Source organism: Chrysemys picta, chromosome 21 (assembly GCF_011386835.1).
Source record: "Chrysemys picta bellii isolate R12L10 chromosome 21, ASM1138683v2, whole genome shotgun sequence".
Taxonomy (NCBI): domain Eukaryota; kingdom Metazoa; phylum Chordata; order Testudines; family Emydidae; genus Chrysemys; species Chrysemys picta.
Window position 1 is genome coordinate 21874181 of NC_088811.1, and position 23556 is coordinate 21897736.

A 23556-nucleotide genomic window follows, 5' to 3' on the forward strand; every position below is an offset into this window, starting at 1 on the left:
TGGGTGGGATCCAAGTGTGAAGTGAGAGGATTCTGTGTGGGACAATCTGGGTGTGCAGACGGCTCAGTGGGGGATCTAGGGATGGGGGGGTTCCAGGTGCAGGGGCAATGGGACTCTGCAGGGGTTTCCAGGTGAAAGTGGTTGGGGCTCAGCGGCGGGGTCTGGAGGAGTGGGGCTTGGTAGGGTAGGGGTCTGGGTGCAGCTAGTTGGGGGACAGTGGCATGGGGGTCTGGATGTGGAAACTCAGGTTGGTGCAGCGGGGTGGGGGTTGAGTGTGGAGCTCAGTGGGGAGTGGCATGGGTGCAGGGGGGCTCCAGATGCTGGGGTTGAGGTTCAGGTATGGAGGGCTAGGGAGGCTCCGGGTGTACGGGGTGAGGCTTGGTATGGGTGTCTGAGCATAGGCGGTCCAGATGCATGGGGGTTGAGCAGATGGGAGAGCAGCTCCCTGTGCAGTGACCTCTCCCCTGCACAGCTGATGAGCGATGGGGGCAGGAAGCAGGGGAGGATGCTGAGCTTCCTGCAGCTGGGGGAGGTTTCTGGGGGTGGGTCTGACACAGCCCCAGCCAGTCCTTGCAGGGGAAGAGGAAGTCCCGTCCTCTCCAGCCCAGCTGGGACTAGCAGCTGATCCCGGCTTAGGGTAGGAGCCACTGGCTGGGGTGTCCCCAGCCCTGCAGTGATTTACCTCTCCTCCCGGTGAAACAATGTACCTGCGCAGCTAGGGAGTGGGGCTTGACTGCTCTTTCCGCTTCCCTTTGCTTCCCAGCCAGAAAGTCATTTTTCTGCAGAGAAGCAAAGGAATCTGTGGGGGATGTGAATTCTGTGCACGCGCAGTGGCGCACAATTCTCCCAGGAGTAGATGGTCAGGGTCTTTGCCTTCCAGATGGTACAACATTTGTACATTCTGATCAGATTTTCCACCTCTCACTGTAGCTTATTGGTCTGTTTTCATAAATCTTATGATGTTAGCGCAATTACTTGCACAGTCTTGTTTTCATGTCCCTGATGGTTTCTGGAAATCATCCCAGTCCTGCTTTCCCCACATGGTGAGCCTAGGTTAATAATTGGTCAAATTTAGCAACTGTTTCATTAAATGCTATTTTAAAACAATCCAGTCTGACCTTCATTTATTGTAATAAATCCAGGAATGGAGTGTTGCTATTTTTTCTTTGGGAAATTGGCAGGAGTTCAGACTTTGTCAGAATGAGAGACGATGACAGGTCAGTGGCATTGAAGACTTGTTCTAATACTAAAGAAATAGAGCCAAGGAGTTTCCCGGTGTGTTTTTCTGTGTCTTGTGGCTAACAAACCCATTTCATTCTGGGGTAGACTATAGAAAGAGAAGAAACTTTTAAATAGTTCTTAGCTAGCCTCTACTTCCTCAAGTACAGCAACTTTTCAAGTTTTTTTTCTTCCCACGGTTGGTTAATACCTACTTTAAAGGTTGAGCATCATTCTTTCCTATGATAGTGTTTGGTGGTTTGCTGTTTGCAGTTCACTGCTTTACCCTCTGTACTGAAATTAATATTATTCTCATTTTGTTGTGCATCAGCATTGTTACCACACCTTGTAATACCACCGGGCTTTTGACTCAGCAGCAGTAGTTAAATAGTGAGGGCTCAGTTGTGTTGTACCTCTCACCTTTACAACTATAAGTCAGGCAAAAATTATGGCTGTCAGCAATGAAGTAGCATAGTTTCTCATATATGAAATACTATGTTTTCCCACCGTGTTGAGTCTTGCACATAAATTTGATGCCTGAATTGCAGCGCAGTGACCTTTTTGGCATAGCTGTTACCAGGATAACTCATAAATGCTTTCTCTTAATTCGTTATCTTACTGATTGTCAGTTTTTTCTTTGTCAGTTTCCTGAAAAATAGTTCAAGATAAATGATATGTAATTGGCATCAGTTTTTAATAATATTTGGTACACCTCACTTCATATTTTCCTCTCGCACAGAATTAATTCCACCCAACTGGATGTAATAAGGCACTCTCTTGATCAAAAGACTCAAGTGATGGAGTGGCATACAGCTTTTTGTGCACTGTTTGTGCAGTTCACTTTTTTCAAGATGGGCATTATGGAAAGCGGAATCTGCCATGTTTAATTATGGATTCTGACTGTGTTTGAGAGTCTTGTGGAGCTTCACATTCGAAGCGATTGCTACAGAAATGTGGAGTTTTAAATGCAGTAACACTTTCAGAAGGGTAGTCATGGGATGTATGGAGAGAACATGTTGGACAGAATTTTCAGTGCCTGAAGTTAGGCACCTAAAGCAATATTTAGGCAAATAAATCATGGTAGCCTTATTTTTCCAGAGGTATGTAGCACATGCGGCTTCGTTTTTAAGTCAATAAAAGTTGTGGGGTGCTCAGCAGCTTTGAAAATCAAACCACTTTTTTAGGTACCTAATTTGAAGCACCCATGAGTGCAGGGCCACCCAGAGGATTCAGGGAGCCTGGGGCAAAGTGGGGGAGCTGCGGCATTTGTACTCACCCGGCGGTGGTCCGGGTCTTTGGTGGCATTTTGGTGGTGGGGGGCCCTTCAGTTGCTCCGCATCTTCGGCAGCAGTGAAGGGCCCCCCGCCACCAAAGACCCGGATCGGCGCCAGGCCAGGGCTCGCGGGGCCCCTGTGGGGTCTGGGGCAATCTGCCCCACTTGCCCGCCCCCGCGGGCGACCCTGCATGAGTGGGAAAACATTAGCCCTTGTGTGTGCTTGTATCCTCTATCCTGGTTCTGTTCTTGCCCTTAATTTCTCTTCCTGTTCCGTGGATTTCTGTCTTTCCTTTCCTTTTGTTGCATTTGAATCTGCTGCTCAGGCCAGTGGTGCTGGGACACTTTTAATAGTGGGGGAGCTGAAAGCAAGCCCCCTAACCCTGTCCATGCTCCCCCCTCCCAGAGCTGGGACCAGGAGCAGGACCATGTCTCCAGGAGGGGGGGGGACCAGATGGGGGTAAGGGAGCCAAGAGCCCTGTGTAAAACCTGGGGGTACTGTAGCACCCATAGCTCCCGTGCCTATGGCTCAGGCACATGGTTTTATAAATCCAAAGGGCAATCATGGTAGATTAAGATCTTTCTGTTTTTCAATAGGAATGCTGTTTTAAGAATGTATTGGGTTAGCTTTTAAAATAAGTAGCTATAATTCTTAAACCATACTGTTGCTGTGAGTAAGCACTGAAATCCTACCTCCAGGTGGAAACTTAATCATTGATGGGATAGAAATAAAGGCTGAAGGTGACTCTTCTGTATAAGTTGCTTTTTTTCATTTTATTCTAAGTGCTGACACAGGTGTCAGATTATAAGGGTGTAAAATCTACTTCTGTATTCATACAAGTAATCTCTTAAATCTGTTTTAGTGCTGTGAAACTTTTGCTGAGTATGTGCAGAACAAAAATGCTTTCTTGGATTTCTCCATGCAGGTGACCTATGCATATCAGAAAATGAAAGGAGGGTTGTTTCTAAAGAAGCCTGGAAAAAGCTCAAGCAGTATTTTCCAAAGGCCCCAGAATTTTCAAATAGCAAAGAATGCTGTTCCCAGTGCAAGGTATCTGAACATCTGATGGCTTTGTAAGCCTTTCACAGTTCATGTATGGTGGTAGCTCTAGCTTTCATGTTGGCATTCACCTGGCTTAAAATGTATGGGAGGAAAAAAATCTGCTTTTTACCTTTTTAATAGCACCTTTGAAAACAAACACAAGTGACCAAAAGGACTCTTTGTTTTCACACAGATTCTGGAAAGAGAAGGAGAGGAAAATGAAGCCCTGCATAAGATGATGGCAAGTGAGCAGAAGACTGCTCTGCAGAACCTGTTCCAAGACAAATCCAGACCATGTCTTGGTAGCTGGCCTCAGGTACAAAGACTAAGAAAGGTTGATGGTCTACCAGATCTGGGAAAAGGCTATTGGTGTACTCTTGTTTGATAATAGATCAGAATTTTACATTCTATTAGAAGGGAATTTGTGTGTGTAATCCTTGAGCAAAATATTAGACCGTGCAAACATGGTGTAAAGCTTATTGAAAAAATGTTCCTTACAAATCCTTTAAGCACTGTCTTGGATACTCTCTTTGGATAAAGAACTCCAGGGTGCTCTTTTGACTGGCATTTGTAGAAGTGTGTATCTTTCAAGAGAATGTCCTTTTAAAAGGACAAAGAATAGCAAATATTAGTTAAAGTAAACTTCCTCCAGTACTGTATGTGTGTATGTGTGTCTTAAGTATTGACCTGGCCCTATTTCTGCAGTGTTTCGAGTACCTCACAAACTTGAATTGTTCTTGCAACACCTCTGCGAAGCTGAGCAGGGCCATTATCCCCATTGTACAGATGGGGAACTGAGTCTCTCTGTGCCTGTGAGATGTGCTCAGGGGTGTCTGGGATAGAGCAGGGAACTGAACCTGGATCTCCTGAGTCCTAAGTTGACATTGGAGCTGACCTTATTGCATGGAGGTTGATACTTGATCAAAGAGAAATTTAGTGTTTTTCCCCTTCCATCCAAATGTCACTTGAACATCAGTAAACCACTCTTTCAGCCTAATCTTGAATCCCAGCTAGCTTCTCAATGTCCCCCCCCCCCCCCCCCCCCCATGCGTCTCCAGGCCTCCTACCTGGATCTTATCCCCTACCTTTTGCTCCCACATCCACCACTTCTTGACCCTGTCTGTAATCATCCATCTTTCCTCCAGCATCCTATGTGGTGCTAGCTTTCCAGAGAGGAGATGTTTGTGTATGTCTGGATGGGGAAAGGCTGCTGTGAAAAGTTGTATGCTGAAAAGCTCTTTGGGGCCGTATGTGGGAGCAGGCTAGAACAACCCAGCTCAGGGGGAAGAAGTAAGAGTAGAAATGGCAGCCCACAATCCAATAAGTTTTTTACCTTTTTTTGTTCTTTCTTTCAAAAGAGGAGCTGTTTCCACTGTTCTTGTTTTGCAAGGCGAGTCTTAAATTTACCAAAGAAAGGAATTTCCTTTTTATCAACCAATTGCTGATATAATTAGTGCCACAGTGGCTTGTTCTTTGGTGTTAGGGTGATACTTTATCGGTTAATTTGTTTATTGGAATATATCTTAAATTTTTTTCTGTCCTGAGAAGTACATCCTTGTCTGAGGGCAGCATTTGGTCCTTGCTCTCCTCAATACATTGTAGAAGAAAGTAACTGGACAATAGTTATATTATCTACACCTGCTGCTCCCATGGTACTGAGCCAGCAGTAAGAGCAGCACCTTCGAACAATTTCACATGGAAGCGGTACTAATTAATTTTCTGCACCATAGGACGGGGTTTAGAGCACTAGCTGTTGATGCGGTGCTGGAGAATTCCTTTCTGAACTCTACTGGAGGGGGAAGGGTTTTTGTTTTGCTATACACTTGGTGTGTCTTTCTTCCAGCAGCAGGCAAAAACTCTAGAGAGGGGGCGGAGTGCCTTTAAGCAGCAAACAAGTCACAGGTAGGGTAGGGGTTGTGAATGTTTGGAGCCAGTCTTGATAGGAGTAGCAAAGCTGTTTTCACTGTCACCTCACTGAGCGTGTGTGGGGGTATTGTGGTAGCAGCAAGAGGAGTGTTTTATACACATTAATATTTCTCTATTTGAATGCAACTTTTGAACACCACATCGAATCAATTCCAAAATTTCAGGGACTGTTCTAACATCAGTGGGCAGAACCCTGTTGATTTTGGTGAAAACCAGAAAGGGGAAATGACGGGATGACAGCCCTGGCTTCTGGTTAGCACATCCAGCAAGTTCAGTCATCTCTGTAATTTTCTGTAGATCAAAGAACCAGTTCATGGCTGACATTACAACATTGCTGCATAACTCCATCCCCATCCCAACTCTGCCCCTCCCCCCAATAGAGTTCAACATGTTGATGCCCTGAATGCCTTAAGAATGGTGGAGGAAATAAGGATGCACACAGAGACCCTGGGATGGAGGGAGAATAGGGTGCTCTGGCATGAGGGGACAGAGGAATGGGGACATACAGCCCCGAAGGAGAAAATGAAGGATAATGGTATGGGGGATACACAGTGGCATGGGGCAGAGAGAACGGGGGGATCCTGGTATGGGCAGAGGGGAGAAATAAGGGGGACAATGCCCCTGGCATGTGTGTTGGGCTGGGGGTTATAGGGAGTCCCTGAAATAATGGGAATGGGAGGCTGGCACACAGGGAACTTGGGGGTGGGGAATGGAAGAATGCCAGTAGCCCCTTTTGTGTGCAACGAGATCTGCCCATCGAAGCAGAAAAGTCTGCAACTCTATAGGTAGTATAATATGCTCTGGTTAATCACAGGTTGTGTATGCCATAAGGCTTGCTGGAGGTCAGTAGAAATGATTTATACAATGGATTGAAAATAATTGGGTACAAAACTGAATTAACTTTCTAATATAATATAAGCAGTAACACAAGGGTTCACTGTGTACTCTGTTCTTGGTACTTGATCTCAAATTATTGTAGTTGGCTTTCAGAAGTCACACTTGAATGGAGTTACTGTAAAGAATGTTAGGATCTTGAAAAGGAGCAAGTATAACCAAGACAGTGAAAACTTAGGTTTTTTCTATCTCCATTGTTAGGTTAATTTAAATGAAGTCTGTTTTTCCAGGAGACAGATGAGCTCTACATTGTATCACAGTTTTTTGTAGAAGAATGGAGGAAATTTGTAAGGTAAATTGGTTCATATTTTAAATCTTCACTGAACTCCTTTTATTCCTTTTAGGTTTATATGTAGTAATTTGACTTTTGGATGATGTTTGTATGGTGCAGTGTAGAATTGTGCTAAAATTAAAATATCTTGCTGTGTAGTGACTGATGTAGAAATAAGGAAGCACTGGGATTTTTAAGCTGGTATTGGTTATTATAGGTTCTGAAAAACAGCGAATGTTCATGTTTACTCTGTCTCGAGGAGAAGGTCAAGTTAGATAGCAGATTGATTAGTTTGTTCTCATGACTAAAGCTATATCCTGGTCAAAGGACATAACTCAGTCCTGCTTCTGTAGTCTGTCATTAATAGGAGATAATCTCCCTTCAGTGCTAGATACAAGAGTAACATCCCAAGATAAAAAAAAACACGCATGATTCCCTGAGCCTAGCAGTCTAATACTACTGAATTTTGGCTACTTTTCTATAAAATCACAAATTTAAATACTCTACTTATCTCTCTTCTCAGTGCTATTTGCTGACTTTTGATTTCTTGTTAAGGAGATAGCATAACTGTGTGATGTCTAACTAGAGCTCAGTGAACCCCCCCCCCCCAATTATGCTAGTTTTGAATCAGTTTTTCTCACCAAATTAAAAACCAAAATGAAAATTGTTTGGATCAAACAAAAGAACATATTAAATGTTGTTTCAAATCAGCCTTTTCAAAACAATGTCCATTCAAAACATTTAAAAAAAACCGCAGGCTGTTTTCATCTGAAATAATTTGCCAGATTTGATCCACATTCATGAGTAGTTTCCATGCCCATATGTGTATTTTTTTGGTAAATGTACTTATCTGCCAGAAAAATTCACTTAGCTCTGTCTAACCGTGCTAAGTACACATTTGTTTTCCCTTCTCCTGTTTGAGCAGGAGGCCTACAAGATGCAGTCCTGTATCATCAGTAGGAAACAGTGCTCTTCTCTGCCCACATGGGGGCCTCATGTTCACATTTGCTTCCATGACCAAAGAAGACTCTAAACTGTGAGTTTCTTCTGTTCACTTGTCTTCCTTTGTCAGGTATTTCTCTCTCCGCCTCCAGAAATATGTGAATCAAATAACTCGCGAGAACAGTACTGTTGATCTCTTTAATTGTAACATTTCCCTCTGAGATATCTGTTTTTGAATTACCTTGATGTGAAAACCCCTTTACACCTTTAGATAAATCTTCACGCGGAAAGTACCGTACATGTTCAGTGATAAGTGCTCTGCAGAAGCAAGGCTAGCGTTGACTAAAGAAATATGATCAGTAAAGTAAAGTTTATTATTAGGAATTGAATGAGCTCAAGTGAGAGTATTATTTGACACTGGAAACTCACTTCCTTACCTTTACCATCAGAATGGATGCAAATCTTCTCAAAGCTGATTTCCACAAGACTTATCTTCAAAGTATTAGATACCATCAGTGGATTTCATGCTTTGTGGGATTGCTTCTTCAGTGGCACAGAGCCAAATGTAACACATCTTCCACTTTCATACTTTTTCTTCCATCTCAATCCTTCCTCCCTGCATAGTTTTGCTTTAGGTGGTAGAGAGACTATTTTTGTTAACATTTAAAAGGTTCTGAAACCTAGAGCCCAGTGCACTTGTAAGGCTTGTGCACAGAGTTTCCTTTAATGATGACTAAGCTACACAGCTGTAATTGAATACTTGTGGTTTGTTTTTTCTATGTCATGAAGCATGTTGTGTTTCTTTGCACAGTATAGCTCTAATATGGCCCAGTGAGTGGGAGGCAATACAAAAACTGTTTGTTGTGGATCACGTTATCAAAATCCTCAGAATGCAAACTGCTGAGACGAGCCCTGAGAGCACGCTTTTCGATTCTGAGCCCAGTAAGTGAGTCTTCTCTTCACCAGTGTCTGTAGAATAGCTTTTCCAACTGGTACTGGCTCCCTTGTGGGGTTTGGAGAGGGAGCTGCCATTTTAGCATACGTAGTCAGAAGTTAAGGGAGGAGTGGAAAAGAGAGATGCCAGTTTCTCAGGGCAGGTCTACACTAACCCCCCAATTCGAACTAAGGTACGCAACTTCAGCTACCTGAATAACGTAGCTGAAGTTCGAAGTACCTTAGTTTGAACTTCCCTCGGTCCAGACGTGGCAGGCAGGCTCCCCTGTCGACTTCGCGTACTCCTCTCACCGAGCTGGAGTACCGCAGTCGACGGCGAGCACTTCTGGGTTCGACTTCTCATCCAGACAAGACGCGATAAGTCGAACCCAGAAGTTCAGTTTGCTTGCCGCCGAACTACCGGGTAAGTGTAGACCTACCCTTAGTAACAGCTACAGAGTTTGGAAAATATACTCCCATTGTGCAAGCTACTCTCAATTTAATCATGAAGGTGGTGAATATTTGTAGCAGTGCCTTGTGTAATATCACTGTCACCAAAATATCTGTTCGCATTTTAACCATATTTTCCTTGTTTATCCTTCTAGAGCTGTGTCCAGAATGCAGAGAAGGATTGTTGTGCCAGCAGCAGAGGGACCTGCGTGAGTACACCCAGGCCACCATCTATGTACATAAAGTGGTGGATAATAAAAAGGTACTGATCCCTCACTGCTAATCTTCACTGAATTTTGTTAAAGGTAAACTGTACTGAGTAGTAGCCAAGATAGCTCTAAAAATAGTTATCAATTAATATATATTAGAAAAGAGGATTCCTGTGCCACATGAGATATTACTCAGCATGTTTCTGTGCCTCCATTCTGCAAATGGGGCTCTCAGTGGGAGCTGCTAGGTTGAGGATACCTCTTCAGCATACCTGACTTTTGATGATACTAGAGACGGTTTGAAGCAATCTGCTTGCTTTCTTATTAGAAACCCTTGGAAAAAGCACCAATGCTATTGTAACTCTTCAAACTACTGATTTAAACCAAACCAAAATGTCCTCCTAAATATTAAACTTTCATTACAGTAGATTTGGATGTTTGATTTTTTTTTTTTTCCAGTGCTCGCTACTGGTGAGTCAAGATGCTTTTTAAAAATCAAACACAAGGTTAGGTTATAAATTTACTATACCAAAAACCTAAACAGCATTTTACAGGGTAAATGATGCCCTAGAACTTGCTTTACAAATACCTGAAGGTTCTTACAGTAAGCTTCCAGTCTTCTTTTAGGTGTGTTTTAATGCTCTATAGTTCTGGGTGAGAAACCAAGACTCATTATAGGAAAACTCCTCAGATAAGCTGACAAGAATCAGATGATGGTAGCACGATAGAGGCACTTCAGTGTGGGACGGGACGGTCACAGGATTTTGTTGTACTAGGAGTTTTTCAGAGGGCATAGTGGATAGGCGGGACAGATTTTACTGAGGCCCATCAGCCCATGAGTTGGGCTAAATGTAGCCCTGCTTCATCATGCTGTTCAGATTGGGAGTGTGGTTTGAGGATTCAAGGGGAGTGATAGTGCTGGGAAAGGCAAACAGCTGGCTACCGACAGCTCCCTGAAACATGTTTAACTTTTCAGCTGTCAGGAGATTTGTGAACTCAGGCTCTTGTGAAGTGGCTGCACAGTGTATAATGTTCAGTTTGTGACATTTTATTCTATTTTGTTAGAGACAAACTAGCCAGTAACTCTTCTAAAGCATGGTAGACCTACGTAGGGTAACCTTTCTCTCAAGGTGTGGCTCGAGTGTCTTCTCGGGTGCTAGCAGCGTGGAGAGGCATCTCCCCTCTCCTCACCTGGGTTTGGGTCCTGAGTTCTTTTTTGTGATGCCTGGTGACTCCTCACTGTGCCTGAGACTCAAGAGGTGCTGTCCCTTGGGAAAATGAATAATTCTACCCCTGCCTGCAAGGAGTATAAAAGCCAGTACACAAGATACAATAAAATATATAAACAAAAACCCCAGTAAAGGAATGACAAACCCTAAAATAACAGTATAACAAAGAGGACTTCGCTGAGAATAGGAAAATTGGATCTGGGGAAGGGAAAGGCTTGCTGCCTTCCTAAACTGTGTCAGGGAGATCTCGGGGACTGGCGCCAGTCCGCGGACCGGTCATTGAGAAGCACTGAGAGGCTCAGTCCACTGTTCCACTAGCCATGTGGGGATTACACTAGTAGCTGTAAGTGTACAAGCTAGCCCCGGTGGGCGAAGAAGGTGAAATAACTGTTGTTCATTTTATCCCATCTGCTATCAGTTTCAGAGGAAAATAAATGGAACAGTAAGAATTGTTTTCTTTTGGGTCAGGGCCAGATCCTGGGAGAGGCCCTGCCTTCTGAAGGGTGCTGAGCACCCTCAGTGCCCAGTGAAGTCAATAATAGTTGAGTGGCTCAGCTCCTTGCACGTTTAAATCTAGCTTTAAATAATGAGTATAAGAGTTAACAGAAGCAGCTAGGGCTCTGATGACCTGCAAGTTGCTGAAAGTCATAGTTCTCAGACACAGAAATTTGCTCTGTCTCTGCCAGAAGTGAGCAGATTTTGAGTACTAGAGTAGAATCTGCATGTAGGTAGAACTGGTGGGACCTTGCAAATTATTTCTAGATGAGATTTTTAATCTACTGGACCTCTACTCAGGAAAGTTTTTTTTTTTTAAATGCCCTTGTACATGATCACATATATAAAAGTCTTAAATTGATGAGAAAAATCATTAGTACCAAAATGTTACTGCCCATTAACATTTGGTGTCATCGCACCAAGGTTTATGGTGTTCCTGGGAGTAACTGCTCAATAAACAGTGGGTATTTTAACTAATAACTTTCTGCAACACAGATTTATTTGGCTTTGTAAATCAATTAAGCTTTATTCGTCACTACACTTGCCTTCAGTTCAGGGCAGATATAGGTACTTAGCAATAACTAGTATAAATTTAGTTAAAGATATATATGTAAATTTAGGGTGGAAGATGGGCAGTTTGTCTCTTCACCTTGCAGCCATGTGAGAACTTTGATAAACTGCTAATAACTTTGAGAATGCTGCAGTTCATGCTCAATGTTTAGATGATGTGCCGGTTTCTTTAATTGCAAAATACATGTATGGAGAAGCATACACCTATATGGGTTAGCATGCTCTGAGGCATTCAGGTGGGAGTATGCGTAACTTCCATATTTTCCCTTGAAAATTCCAGCCTCCGACACTATCTGAGGAGCCTAGCACATGTGTAAATACGTACGTTAGTGTAGGGTAGGTACATTTATCCTGAAGTAACATAGGGATAGATATGTATAAATTATTTATCTGTAGCTTACTTACAAATAAACTGCAGACAGACCAATAAATAACTAATGAGTACTTCTGTCAATCTGCTAAATGCAACCACACGGCTGACGTGTATGCGTCGTTTATGGTGAATATTAGTTTCTCTTAGTTACAGCTCTCTCAACACACTGAGGTTGGGTTGGAGAAAGAGCTGGCTGAAGGGGAAAGAGTTCCTGAGCAGCAGATGGTTTCTCCCATTTTAGCCAGAATCCATTAAAAGATCATTTACAAGCTATATGTATGTTACCAAGCTGTAAGAGACAAAACTCTAGTTTATGTCCTAGGTTGATGCACTCCAAGTATCTGCCTAGGTTAGGGCTTCACAGTGCAGTTGGCGTTTTATCCCCTATGATTACTTGTCCTTTTGCCCTATTTAAGCTCATTTTATTAAGGTAGCACCCTTAAAAACGCTCTAAAAGCAGCTTGCAAAAAGGCTTGGGACAACCTGAGTTTGTGCTTTTGGAACAGAGTTGCGCAGTATGTGATTTGTGTAACTTCAGGTAATGAAGGAGGCTGCTCCAGAACTGAATGTGAGCAGTTCAGAAGCTGAAGAGGAAAGGGAGGAAGCCAAACCAGAAGGGGAACAGGATCCAGATTTTAATCAGGTAAAGATCTAAAAAGCTGCAAGGTTTGCAATTTTGAGTTTTTCCCTCTAGATAGCAAAGTGTCCAGCGCTGACAATACAGCAACCTTCTTGTATTTACCGTTAGCCCTTGAAACCAGAAAGATATCAAGCTTAAAATAAAGAAGCTATTGTTGTAATACCTTCTTAAAATTTAAATTTCCTTACCCTTTTGTTCCATTTGACAAACCAATTGCTCTTTGCTCTTGTGTGTCTCGTATGGTTGTGGAGCTGCTATTGTTTCGATTAGTTTCCTTGTTAGTACATTTTACGGGATATTGTGAAAATGTATTAATGTAAAGCACATTTTAAAGCTCTGATAGAAGGTGCTCTCCAGGTTCAAGGTTTTATTAAATTATTGAACATGTAGTTTTTGTGAACCCCACAAAAATGGTGGATTTTAAGTCATCTTTAAAAGCATTGTAGCCATGTTGGTCCCAGTATATCAGTCACGAAGTAAGTGAAGAAGAGTTCTGTGTAATTTGAAAGTTTGTACCTTTCACCACCAGAAGTTGATCCAATAAAAGATATTACCTCACTTAACTTACCTTCTTGAAAAGAAACTTAGAACTTAGAAGACTTTCATAGGTTTGGAATCTATGAAAATTTGGGCTTAGAATTCTTAAACTTTCCTAGTCCTAGTACATCTGTCCTAACACTGATGCATACTCTTCTTGGTACCCATATTAATACTGAGGTATTTCCTTCAAGTGGTGGTAACGCATACTGTTGTCTTACCCCTGACTTTGGCTGTGTCTTCCTTCCTGTACTCTTTTTGGAGAGAAGTGGTTACTACAGCATTAAATATTTAACACATGTTGAAAAGTGGTTCAGTACTCCATTCTGTTCTCAAGTTAAAAATGGAAATGTGGATATCTTTGAGCAAGTCCTTCAGTACTTGCAACCTCTCTGATGCCTGTGTGCGTCAGTTGATTATCACAGATGTACTTTAATATTTTGTGGCTTCTCTTGCTTAAATAGCTTATTTACAAGGCCACCTGGGCAAGAGGCAGATTGAAGAATTTGCATTGTCCATGAATTCAGTAAGCAAACTTCCTATTTCTGACCCTTGTTCCTAGACTAATGGTGGTGCGAAACGACAGAAGATATCCCACCAGAACTACATTGTTTATCAAAAGCAAGGCATCAGACGGAGCACGCGACACAGAAAAGTCAGAGGGGAAAAGGCACTACTTGTTTCTGCCAACCAGACATTGAAAGAGCTGAAAATACAGGTGAGGAACTTCCTTTGTTCCTAAAAAACAGTGTTCACCTCTGCTGTCATGTGTGCACGCACACTGGCGACAAGGAAGTAAATCTAGACGTGTTGTACTCCTAGCTGTTGCCATTATTTTAGATTTTCCTATGTAAGAACTTATAAAAATACTCCAAGATCTGTCATGGTAAATCACAGCCAAATCTTGTTTCCCACTTCATGGACGAGGAAGGCTCTAAATACAGTAGAACTGTCACATTTCTGCACCAGATGGCGACAGTGCACAAGGGGGCTCTTGCAAAGCACTGCTCAGTGGTTCTCTGTGACGACTTAGAAGGGGTGGGGCAGTGGCATCTACAATGATATACTAATCAGTGGCTCTGTTTTGTATGATGTCCTAAGATGCATGTTTTTTGACAGTATTATTGGTGTGTGTAGGATTTATATTTTGCTTTTGCACAAAATCGGTGTTTTATTGTGTTGGCACAGATCATGCACGCATTTTCAGTTGCTCCGTTTGACCAGAATTTGTCAATCGATGGGAAGATACTAAATGATGACACTGCAACACTTGGCGCCCTTGGAGTCATTCCAGAGTCAGTCATTTTATTAAAGGTAACGTGAGTATTGTGGTGGTCTGCTGAAAGGAAATGCTGACTTGCAACAGAAATTATATCAATTTAGAATTACACTAATACAATATTGAGATTATTCAGTAAAGCATTTGAGTCAGGAAATGTTGCAATTTGAACACTAGGATGCATGCATTGTCTTTAATTGTCTGATGTACTGTATCTGAGAAGTTAACATTTTTTCTACAACTGAAGGTATACGTGTGTAATGAATGTGAAAGCTGCTGTAGCGCATAAGCACAAGGCCATCAGAATTAAGGTTTTGCACTCAACTTTCACACTTAGATTTTTGAGCACTGAACTGTGTAATCTCTGTATAGTTCTTCATACTTAATTTCCTGTCCTCCTTTTTGAGGGAAGAAAAATCTTAAATTCTATAAAGAGCCGTTGTTGATGGTGAAGGCTAACTAATGCCTTAACTAGTGTCACTAGTAACTTGTGCACTTGTAAGTTTAACAGGTGCCAGTTGGGCAAAGGACAGTAAGTGCTTCCATATCTGTGCATGTACATGCCTTCGTAAGCTTGCAGCACAACAAAATACAATGGCCCCAGTTGGCATATGCTTAGTTGACTTCAGTGGGACTAAAGCATGGTAACTTAGGGTAACTTAAACAGTCCTTCCTAAACAGAGATACATTACTGAACTGGGGATCCTAAAGCCTCAGAAGTGCTACCAGTCCTCTTTTTATTGTCCCCCAATCCCCACTGGAAAAACTTCTTTGACAGCAGATATTTCTTTTCTTCTCCAGTCTGTTTAAATGCACATCTGCCAGGGTCTCTTGCTTAGCTAACAGGACTGGTAAACTTCTAGTATTCATGTTGTTTTATAGTTCTGTGTTTGGTTTGTTTTACAGGCTGATGAACCAATTGCAGATTATGCAGCAATGGATGATGTTATGCAAGGTAAAGAGGACTTCATAATTACACTCTAGAAACATTCTTCTTTGTGAAAACACATTATTAACACTGTACTCTTTCCTGGTTGGTTGCTTCAACAAAAATTATTTATGGTCATGTAGTACTGCATTTGGGACAGAAAATGTTAAGCATAAGAGAGGCTTATTTGTGGAGCTGAAGTCACCGTGTAGAAAGGTAGGAGAAATTAGCAAAAGACAGAAGTATTCAAGGTTTCCCTGTAGCCAGCACCTGAAAGTTGTTGAAGCTTGCAATATGCTATAATTCAGACACCTGATTCTTCTCTTAGAAGTCATGTTGTCATTAGAGGTTTCTGATGTGGTATCTTTCCTTTTCAGTTTGTATGCCTGAAGAAGGATTTAAAGGTAAGACACTTATTTCTTCTCCATTTATTTGAACCTACCTTAATTTCATCTTGAATGTGTGTAATCTTCTTTCTTGCTTTCTCACTTACAGGGACTGGTCTTCTTGGACACTAATGTTTTTTTATAACCTCTGGCAGCAGAGAAATGACCAGAAAGGAAGAGGATTTTGACATGGTAGGGCATTAAAGCAAAGGTGGATATAGGACTAAACAGTTGCTTGACTCTTCCAGAAGGCAGAAACCCATTCTGAAATGACTGCCCCAAATGCCTTATGTCAAAGCAGATTGCACTGAAGGGACATCCTGACTTCAAGAGAGCGATTCAGATTTTATATTTAATAAAACAGAAGTAAAAGTATAGTAGCAGTAACAATATATCATGTTTACAGACAGAAATTTCTAGCTGAGGAAGGGAGAGGCATTCTATTGTTTCCTTGCTCTGATTTCATACCACAGTCATCTGTCCATAAAGAAATAGTATTACAGTAGATCAAAAACATCTTGATCTGTCCTAAAGTAACTCTTTAGAGATAAACCTGCTTACAGATATCCTGTCTTTGATCCACTCTTACTCATTCAGTACAGCATGGAAGTAAAGAATTTGTTAATTGTGAAGAATGACTAGCTTTTTCAGACTTCATATATGTACCCCAAAATGTAAACTGGCTTGCCTGTGAAAGCCTTCCATCAATGGCTCTTCAACACCGAGATAAGGGGGATAAGGAACTGCCTTCTCTGCTGTCTCTGGAGGCTCTGTCACACACCCATCCTTTTGCAGTTTCACTTTCAAATATGAAGATGATCCTAACTTTAATAATCACATGGTCTTTCTCTGTGAAATGTGTTTTTAGAAATGTTGGATATTTTAACAACTTTTGATAACATCTTCTCCAGTATGCTACTGCCAAGAGCCAGAAATCCATTTCCACTCTACTGATCAATTCAGGAATGTTGAATTAATCTTCACTAGAACATCAGAATCAGATACTGAAGGGGGTGAGGTGTCATATTTGGGGCACATTTTTCATGTGAAGAGATTTTTCCTTTTGTTTTCAGGAATGCGCTAATTTTTCTTTTACCATCTGTAATTCCCAGAAAGGATCTCTTCCTGACCCTATTAAATATTAGCTGGAAATAGCTTACCACTAAAATATTTAAAAGGACACTGTCAAGGTATCTTTATTATTAAAGTTAAATATTTCCTGGTAGCTTCATGCTCAACTGTGCTCCCTTAGCAAAATAGCCTCTTGCTGAGTTTGGGCTTCGGCAGTGTTTTATTATTGTTTTTAAATTGGCTGTTTAGAGCAGAACTACTGTATTTAACAATCCCATGAGCATTGCAGGCAGATTTAAGGGGTCGGGTGTGGAGGGTATATAAAAACATGGGCCCGGTAACCTTGATAGTGTTCTTTTTAACATTTAACTTTTATCAGAATAGTTATAGCTCTCCTTCATAAAATGATTAACCTTTGTTCTTTTTCTCTGTACTGTTTTAATCCATCTTTTTCCTCCCTCCCTCCGAAACCATTTAGGGAAGGTGGTAGGGAATTCAGGCAGCAGGTCTGGACCAGTGAGAGTGGCAAAACAATTGATATAAAATATCCTATTTGGAGCAGTTGCCAAGCCATAAATAATGGCTTGGAAATGATTCAGAAAAGGGGACTTAAAACTGAGATTATTTCTAATGTATCTTGATTTTGTACTTCAAGATACAGGGTTTGGATCCAATAAAAGGGCTGGATCTTAGAGAGATGAAACAGTGCAGCTGAGCAATTTATTCTTTCCCAAGGTAAAGACTTCAGTAAAAGTTCAATATGCTATTGTTAGTGCTTGATTAAGCAACTCTACTTCCCTTGAAAACAGGCATATTTGCCTGAAAGAGATTTTATTCTTCTTTTTAGACTGAAGCACTCACTCATGTACATAGCCCCTGGAAATTTGATATTTTTTTCAATTTGCTGGTTTTTGGGGGAGGGGGGGCGGGAGGCCGTTTTGTTTTTTATTTTTGTTTTTTTGTTACTAGAGTCTCTTCCTTGAGATTACAATGTTCCAAAACTAAGTCTCTTAAACTTCACAGGGAAGAACTGTAAACCATGATGTATAAGTAGACACAATTACAGAGGTAATGTATAGATGTACCTAATGGCCTTGGTATTGCTGTTTCTTACAGCTGTGCAGGGGAAACAGGTACAAGATGTGATCAAAGGCACATTAACCGTTTTGTCTGTATTTGCAAACATATTGGACTAAAATTGTCATTTGAGCTGTTGAAGCCTTATTAAAGTGCATACACATGGTCTATCTTCTCGTATTTTAATGTATTGCATAAAGCATTTTTTACATTGATCGATTCAGATATCTTCTGTAAAATTTGTATCTTCTTTTTCTAGCGTTTCTGAGAATTCCACAGTTTGAAACTTTTTTCCTAGGAGTTGAACGTTCCATAAAGTGGGGAGTTGACAGTTTGATGGCAGGATCAATAGATAACTTTCCTACTGGCTTTATTTTTGTAATAGAGTAAAAAAAACAAGTTTCACATGGGTCTCAGGATATTTAAACTGTAGCAGAACAATCGTACAGATTCCTCTAGTAAGAAGCACTATATGTGTAAACACTTAAGCGCAGTCCAAATTGATTTTCTGATTGTTGATATTCACCGTTCCCAAATTTATATCAGAGACAGCAGCTTAAATTGAATAATCTTGTTCTGATACTTAGGCATATGGATCTCATCTACCATTAGTTGTATTGCAGAGGCAAAGTTAAGGAGGCATGGAAACATTCCTGTAGTACTAAATACTTCATAGTTGTGAAAGAAGCCATGCTGAGTGAATCCAGAAGGCAAGTCAGCTCTGTGTAAGTTTGATTAGATAAGGGGCTTCACATACACAAATCAGACTCCACGTCCAGGAATGGTGTCCTTAGCCTCTGTCTGTCAGAGGGTGGAGATGGATGGCAGGAGAGAGATCACTTGATCATTACCTGTTACGTTCACTCCCTCTGGGGCACCTGGCATTGGCTACTGTCGGTAGGCAGGATGGACCTTTGGTCTGACCCATTATGGCTGTTCTTATGTACTACACCAGAATGACTAGCTTTGCATGTGGTGATGTTTGAGAAACCATAAAGACATAAAAACATCAATAAAACCAGTCTTTCCTCACTCTAGGTCATGTGATCTCTTCGACTATAGCATACCGAGTTAATGGCTCAAGAAGACTACTTTGTGTAGTGTAAACTTTGGCAGCTGTTCTTCTGCAGAAGTGAAAATAACTGATACAGCAATTGTCCTTCGTGACAGAGGTGTTTCTATGTCAAGGGAAGATACACTTAATGCAGGCCAGAACAAAATCCCCTTCAGTCCAGACAGCTGTAGTTTAGAGCATTTCACCTTCTGCGTGAGATTCTAAACCAACTGGATGCTCTGTTGTGTACCAAGAAAAATGGCCATAGAGATGGAATGATCTAGTGTCTAACTAAGCATCTACTGTGCTTCTCGTAACTGTGTCTTGAGATGTCTCTCCTCTGCAGGGAGACAGTATTTCTCCTAGTCTTACCCTGTGAAGCACTGCAGTGGGGTATCCCTATGTGCTGCTAGGACTCCGGCGGATCACTACCCATTACAGGTGGGCAGAGTAAAGAAGCTGAGCCCTCATCAAGAAGTGATATTGGTGCAATATTAGCAGCAGTCCCGTGGCGTGCTGTTGAGTGGGATCTCCTGTCAGGCCCACAACACACTTTGCTGCTATTTGTTAGTGTTGGGGGCTGATGGTGGGGTGAAGGTGTTGAGAAGTTTGTGGAAAATGCATATAAAAGAGCTGGAGCTATGTGCAAGCATGTGGGGTTACTTTTGTGTGTCAGCAAAATGTTTTAAAACAACCTGCTGCCTGCAATACAAAATAATGGCAACAAAAACATCAACATGAAATGTCAGTGCTCCACTTCAAATCCCATCCTGGGTATCCTGATGCTACTGGTAATGGGGGAGGGAAAACTCTCTTACTAGCTCTACTCAGTGTGACACATTGGCCCATGTTTATTGTGTGATCTCTGGGCTTCTGGTGATACTGTCCCAGTGCATTTGTGCCTGCATATCGGCTGATTCCAATGCTGAGCTCTGGCCTCCCACCAGTTGCCTTTATAGATGCAGCTTTGGATTTCTCTCCCCATCCTCACAATCAGTTTGAGCTTGATCTGTAAATTGCCCACTTCTAATACATAAACAGATCTACCATTGATAATCTCGTATAGTAAGCGCATTTGTACTTTCCATATGTCAGGTAGAAAAGAGGGGCTATATCTGAATGGGAAGTGGCAGAAGGAGGGTTCAAAATATTTTAATTTAATGAATGTGTGATGGCATTTGAAGTGAATGTGGGATCTACTGCCCTATTGCACTTCCCATCCCAATCCTGGGTTACCACTTCTGAAAAGCTGTTGCTGCTTGCACTTCCCATTGTGGATCGTGCTTCCACAACTTCCTTTTTTTCATTTAAATACTTACCAGTCCCCTCCACCACTCCCTCACCTGTACACCCCTGAGCCTGGACTCCCTGCTATAAATGGAACTTGTGTATGTGGACGTTTAACTAGCCACTTGCTTGGGCACTGTGGAAAGGCTGCCAGGAACAGCTGAGCAGATACTTGGGGTAGGTCCCTCTTCCTCATCCTCGCAGAAGCACCCACATCATAAAAGCAGTGGGATGCTAATGAGACCTGCATACTTAGATACTTTGTTCTCTCCCTCATCTCAGCAAGCTCCCTTTAGTTGGATCACTTTCTAAAGAAACCTCTGAGACAGGCTGTATCCATATGTTCACCCCTTTTACAAGATTACAATAAATTTTGTACAACGTATGCTTTGTGAGGTATCATTTGAAAACTCATAATTCGCTGGTTATTATTATCCTGGAAAAATACATGTGGTAACATTGTTTGTAAAATCATAAGGTTCCAAGTTTTTAAACGAAAGGCTGGGGGAAAGCTGACAGGTGCAGATGAGCACATGGTTTGGACAGAGGCATCCCTTAGGGGAGGACCTATTAATGGAGATTCTTTGTCTAGTAAGGAGGAGAGGATGGAAGATGATAAAATACAGGCAGGATCTGATAGAAACAAATGAAAAAGTCATTCAATTGCATCATGTAATGGCAGACAGCTGAAAAGTGGCAAGTTTTTAAGTGCTTATATACAAACGCTAGAAGTCTAAATAATAGAATCATAGAATATCAGAGTTGGAAGGGACCTCAAGAGGTCATCTAGTCCAACCCCCTGCTCAAAGCAGGACCAATTCCCAGCTAAATCATCCCAGCCAGGGCTTTGTCAAGCCGGGCCTTAAAAACCTCCAAGGAAGGAGACTCCACCACCTCCCTAGGTAACGCATTCCAGTGTTTCACCACCCTCCTAGTGAAATAGTGTCTCCTAATATCCAACCTAAACCTCCCCCACTGCAACTTGAGACCATTGCTCCTTGTTCTGTCGTCTGCCACCACTGAGAACAGCCGAGCTCCATCCTCTTTGGAACCCCCCTTCAGGTAGTTGAAGGCTACTATCAAATCCCCCCTCATTCTTCTCTTCTGGAGACTAAACAATCCCAGTTCCCTCAGCCTCTCCTCATAAGTCATAAGATTGGTGAACTTGAATGCCTGGTATTAAATGAGGATATTGATATAATAGGCATCACAGAAACTTGGTGGAATGAGGATAATCAGTAATTATCCTCATTCCACCAGTATGAGGGCACAGTAATAGGGTACAAAATATACCGAAAGGACAGATCAGGTCATGCTGGTGGGGGAGTAGCACTATATGTGAAAGAAAGCATAGAATCAAATGAAGTAAAAATCTTAAATGAACCAAACTCTACCATAGAATAGTAATTCCATGCTTGAATAATAAGAATATAGCAGTAGGGAATATACTACATATCACCTAACCAGGATGGTGATAGTGACTGTGAAATGCTCAGGGAGATTAGAGGGGCTATAAAAATAATAAAATCAATAATGGGGATAACAACATATCCTCAAGGTACATGTCACCTCAGGTTAGGCTGCAGAGATAAAGTTGCTTGACACCTTAAATGACTGCTGTAACATTCTATGTCTTGGCGGAGCATCCTGTAACCCCCACATTCTTCATTTATATATAATTGTGATATTGCATCTCAAGCAGGTCGTGTGAGGTATCGGGAAAGGTTATGATCTGCTGAAAGTCGTTTCTCCATATATGTATATCATTAATGCATATGAAGTTGTGAGAATTGTACTGTATGGTTGTCACTAAAATATGCTGTGAGTTTGGGAAGCGCCTTGATACTGGCTTCTCAGAGACAATGCCAAGGAAAGTAACCAACGCCTGGGCGGGTGTCAAACAATCATCAACAGCCATTTTCCAGCAAGGGAGCTACAATTCAGTGACTCACCTGCATAAGGCCACACCAGGGGAATTGCTCAACTTTGCCTGGCGACAGCAATCCCCACCAGACATGCCTGGATTTGTGGTCTCCAGCACATGGGACTGCGGGTATAAAATAGAACACAGGGATCCCATGCTTGGCCTTTCTCCTGTTCCCATGTATGCTGCATGCCTCACCTCAATCCCTGGAAAAATCATGGAGCAGGCCCTCAAGGAATCAATTCTGAAGCACGTAGAGGAGTGGAAAGTGATCAGGAACAGTCAGCATGGATTCACCAAGAGCAAGTCATGCCTGACTAACTGCCTTCTATGAAGAGATAACTTTAGCAAAGTTTTTGATATGGTCTCCCACAGTATGCTTGCTAGCAAGTTAAAGTAGTATGGGCTGGATGAATGGACTATATGGGGGATAGAAAACTGGCTAGATCGTCGAGCTCAACGGGTAGTGATCAACGGCTCCATGTCTAGTTGGCAGCTGGTATCAAGCAGAGTGCCCCAAGGGTCGGTCCTGGGGCCGGTTTTGTTCAATATCTTCATTAATGATCTGGAACAGTGGTCTCCCAGGGGGTGCACAAGAGAATCCTTGGGGGTGTGCAGCAGGAGCAGTGGGTTGGTTGGTTGAGGTTTTTTTGCTTCGTCAGTTCGGGCGGGAGTCTGAGCGGCTTTTTTTTTTTTTTTGCTTTGGCAAAAATGGTAGAGCCGGCAAGGAGTGCATGCTCAAAAATTTTTTACTGATGGGGTGCGGGATCAAAAAAGTTTGGAGACCCCTGATCTGGAAGATGGCGTGGACTGCACTCAGCAAGTTTACAGATGACACTAAACTGTGAGGAGTGGTAGATATGCTGGAGGGTAGGGATAGGATACAGAGGGACCTAGACAAATTAGAGGATTGGGCCAAAAGAAACCTGATGAGGTTCAACAAGGACAAGTGCAGAGTCCTGCACTTAGGACGGAAGAATCCCATGCACTGTTACAGACTAGGGACCGAATGGCTAGGCAGCAGTTCTGCAGAAAAGGACCTAGGGATTACAGTGGACGAGAAGCTGGGTATGAGTCAACAGTGTGCCCTTGTTGCCAAGAAGGCTAACAGCATTTTGGGCTGTATAAGTAGGGGCATTGCCAGCAGATCGAGGGATGCAATCATTCCTCTCTATTCGACATTGGTGAGGCCTCATCTGGAGTACTGTGTCCAGTTTTGGGCCCCACACTACAAGAAGAATGTGGAAAAATTGGAAAGAGTCCAGCGGAGGGCAACAAAAATGATTAGGGGGCTGGAGCATGTGACTTATGAGGAGAGGCTGAGGGAACTGGGATTGTTTAGTCTGCAAAAGAGAAGAATGAGGGGGGATTTGATAGCTGCTTTCAACTACCTGAAAGGGGGTTCCAAAGAGGATGGATCTAGACTGTTCTCAGTGGTGGCAGATGACAGAACAAGGAGCAATGGTCTCAAGTTGCAGTGGGGAAGGTCTAGGTTGGATATTAGGAAACACTATTTCACTAGGAGGGTGGTGAAGCACTGGAATGCGT

The 23556-nt window shown here is 42.2% G+C and overlaps 1 protein-coding gene across 4 annotated transcripts in view; it reads left to right on the plus strand.

Moving 5' to 3' along the window:
* The window catches only part of USP48 (ubiquitin specific peptidase 48), a 48081-nt gene extending 30123 nt beyond the window's left edge, over nt 1-17958 (plus strand). For all 4 annotated transcript variants that reach the window (XM_005281704.5, XM_042856247.2, XM_042856249.2 and 1 more), the window contains 12 exons: nt 3418-3542; nt 3727-3849; nt 6584-6645; nt 7550-7660; nt 8378-8508; nt 9105-9211; nt 12364-12468; nt 13565-13720; nt 14191-14316; nt 15188-15236; nt 15587-15613; nt 15705-17958. In XM_005281704.5, coding sequence (XP_005281761.2) covers nt 3418-3542; nt 3727-3849; nt 6584-6645; nt 7550-7660; nt 8378-8508; nt 9105-9211; nt 12364-12468; nt 13565-13720; nt 14191-14316; nt 15188-15236; nt 15587-15613; nt 15705-15727 — 1145 coding nt within the window. In that variant the 3' untranslated portion in view covers nt 15728-17958. The remainder of the gene's footprint in view (nt 1-3417; nt 3543-3726; nt 3850-6583; nt 6646-7549; nt 7661-8377; nt 8509-9104; nt 9212-12363; nt 12469-13564; nt 13721-14190; nt 14317-15187; nt 15237-15586; nt 15614-15704) is intronic.
* Nucleotides 17959-23556: the final 5598 nt, after the last annotated feature.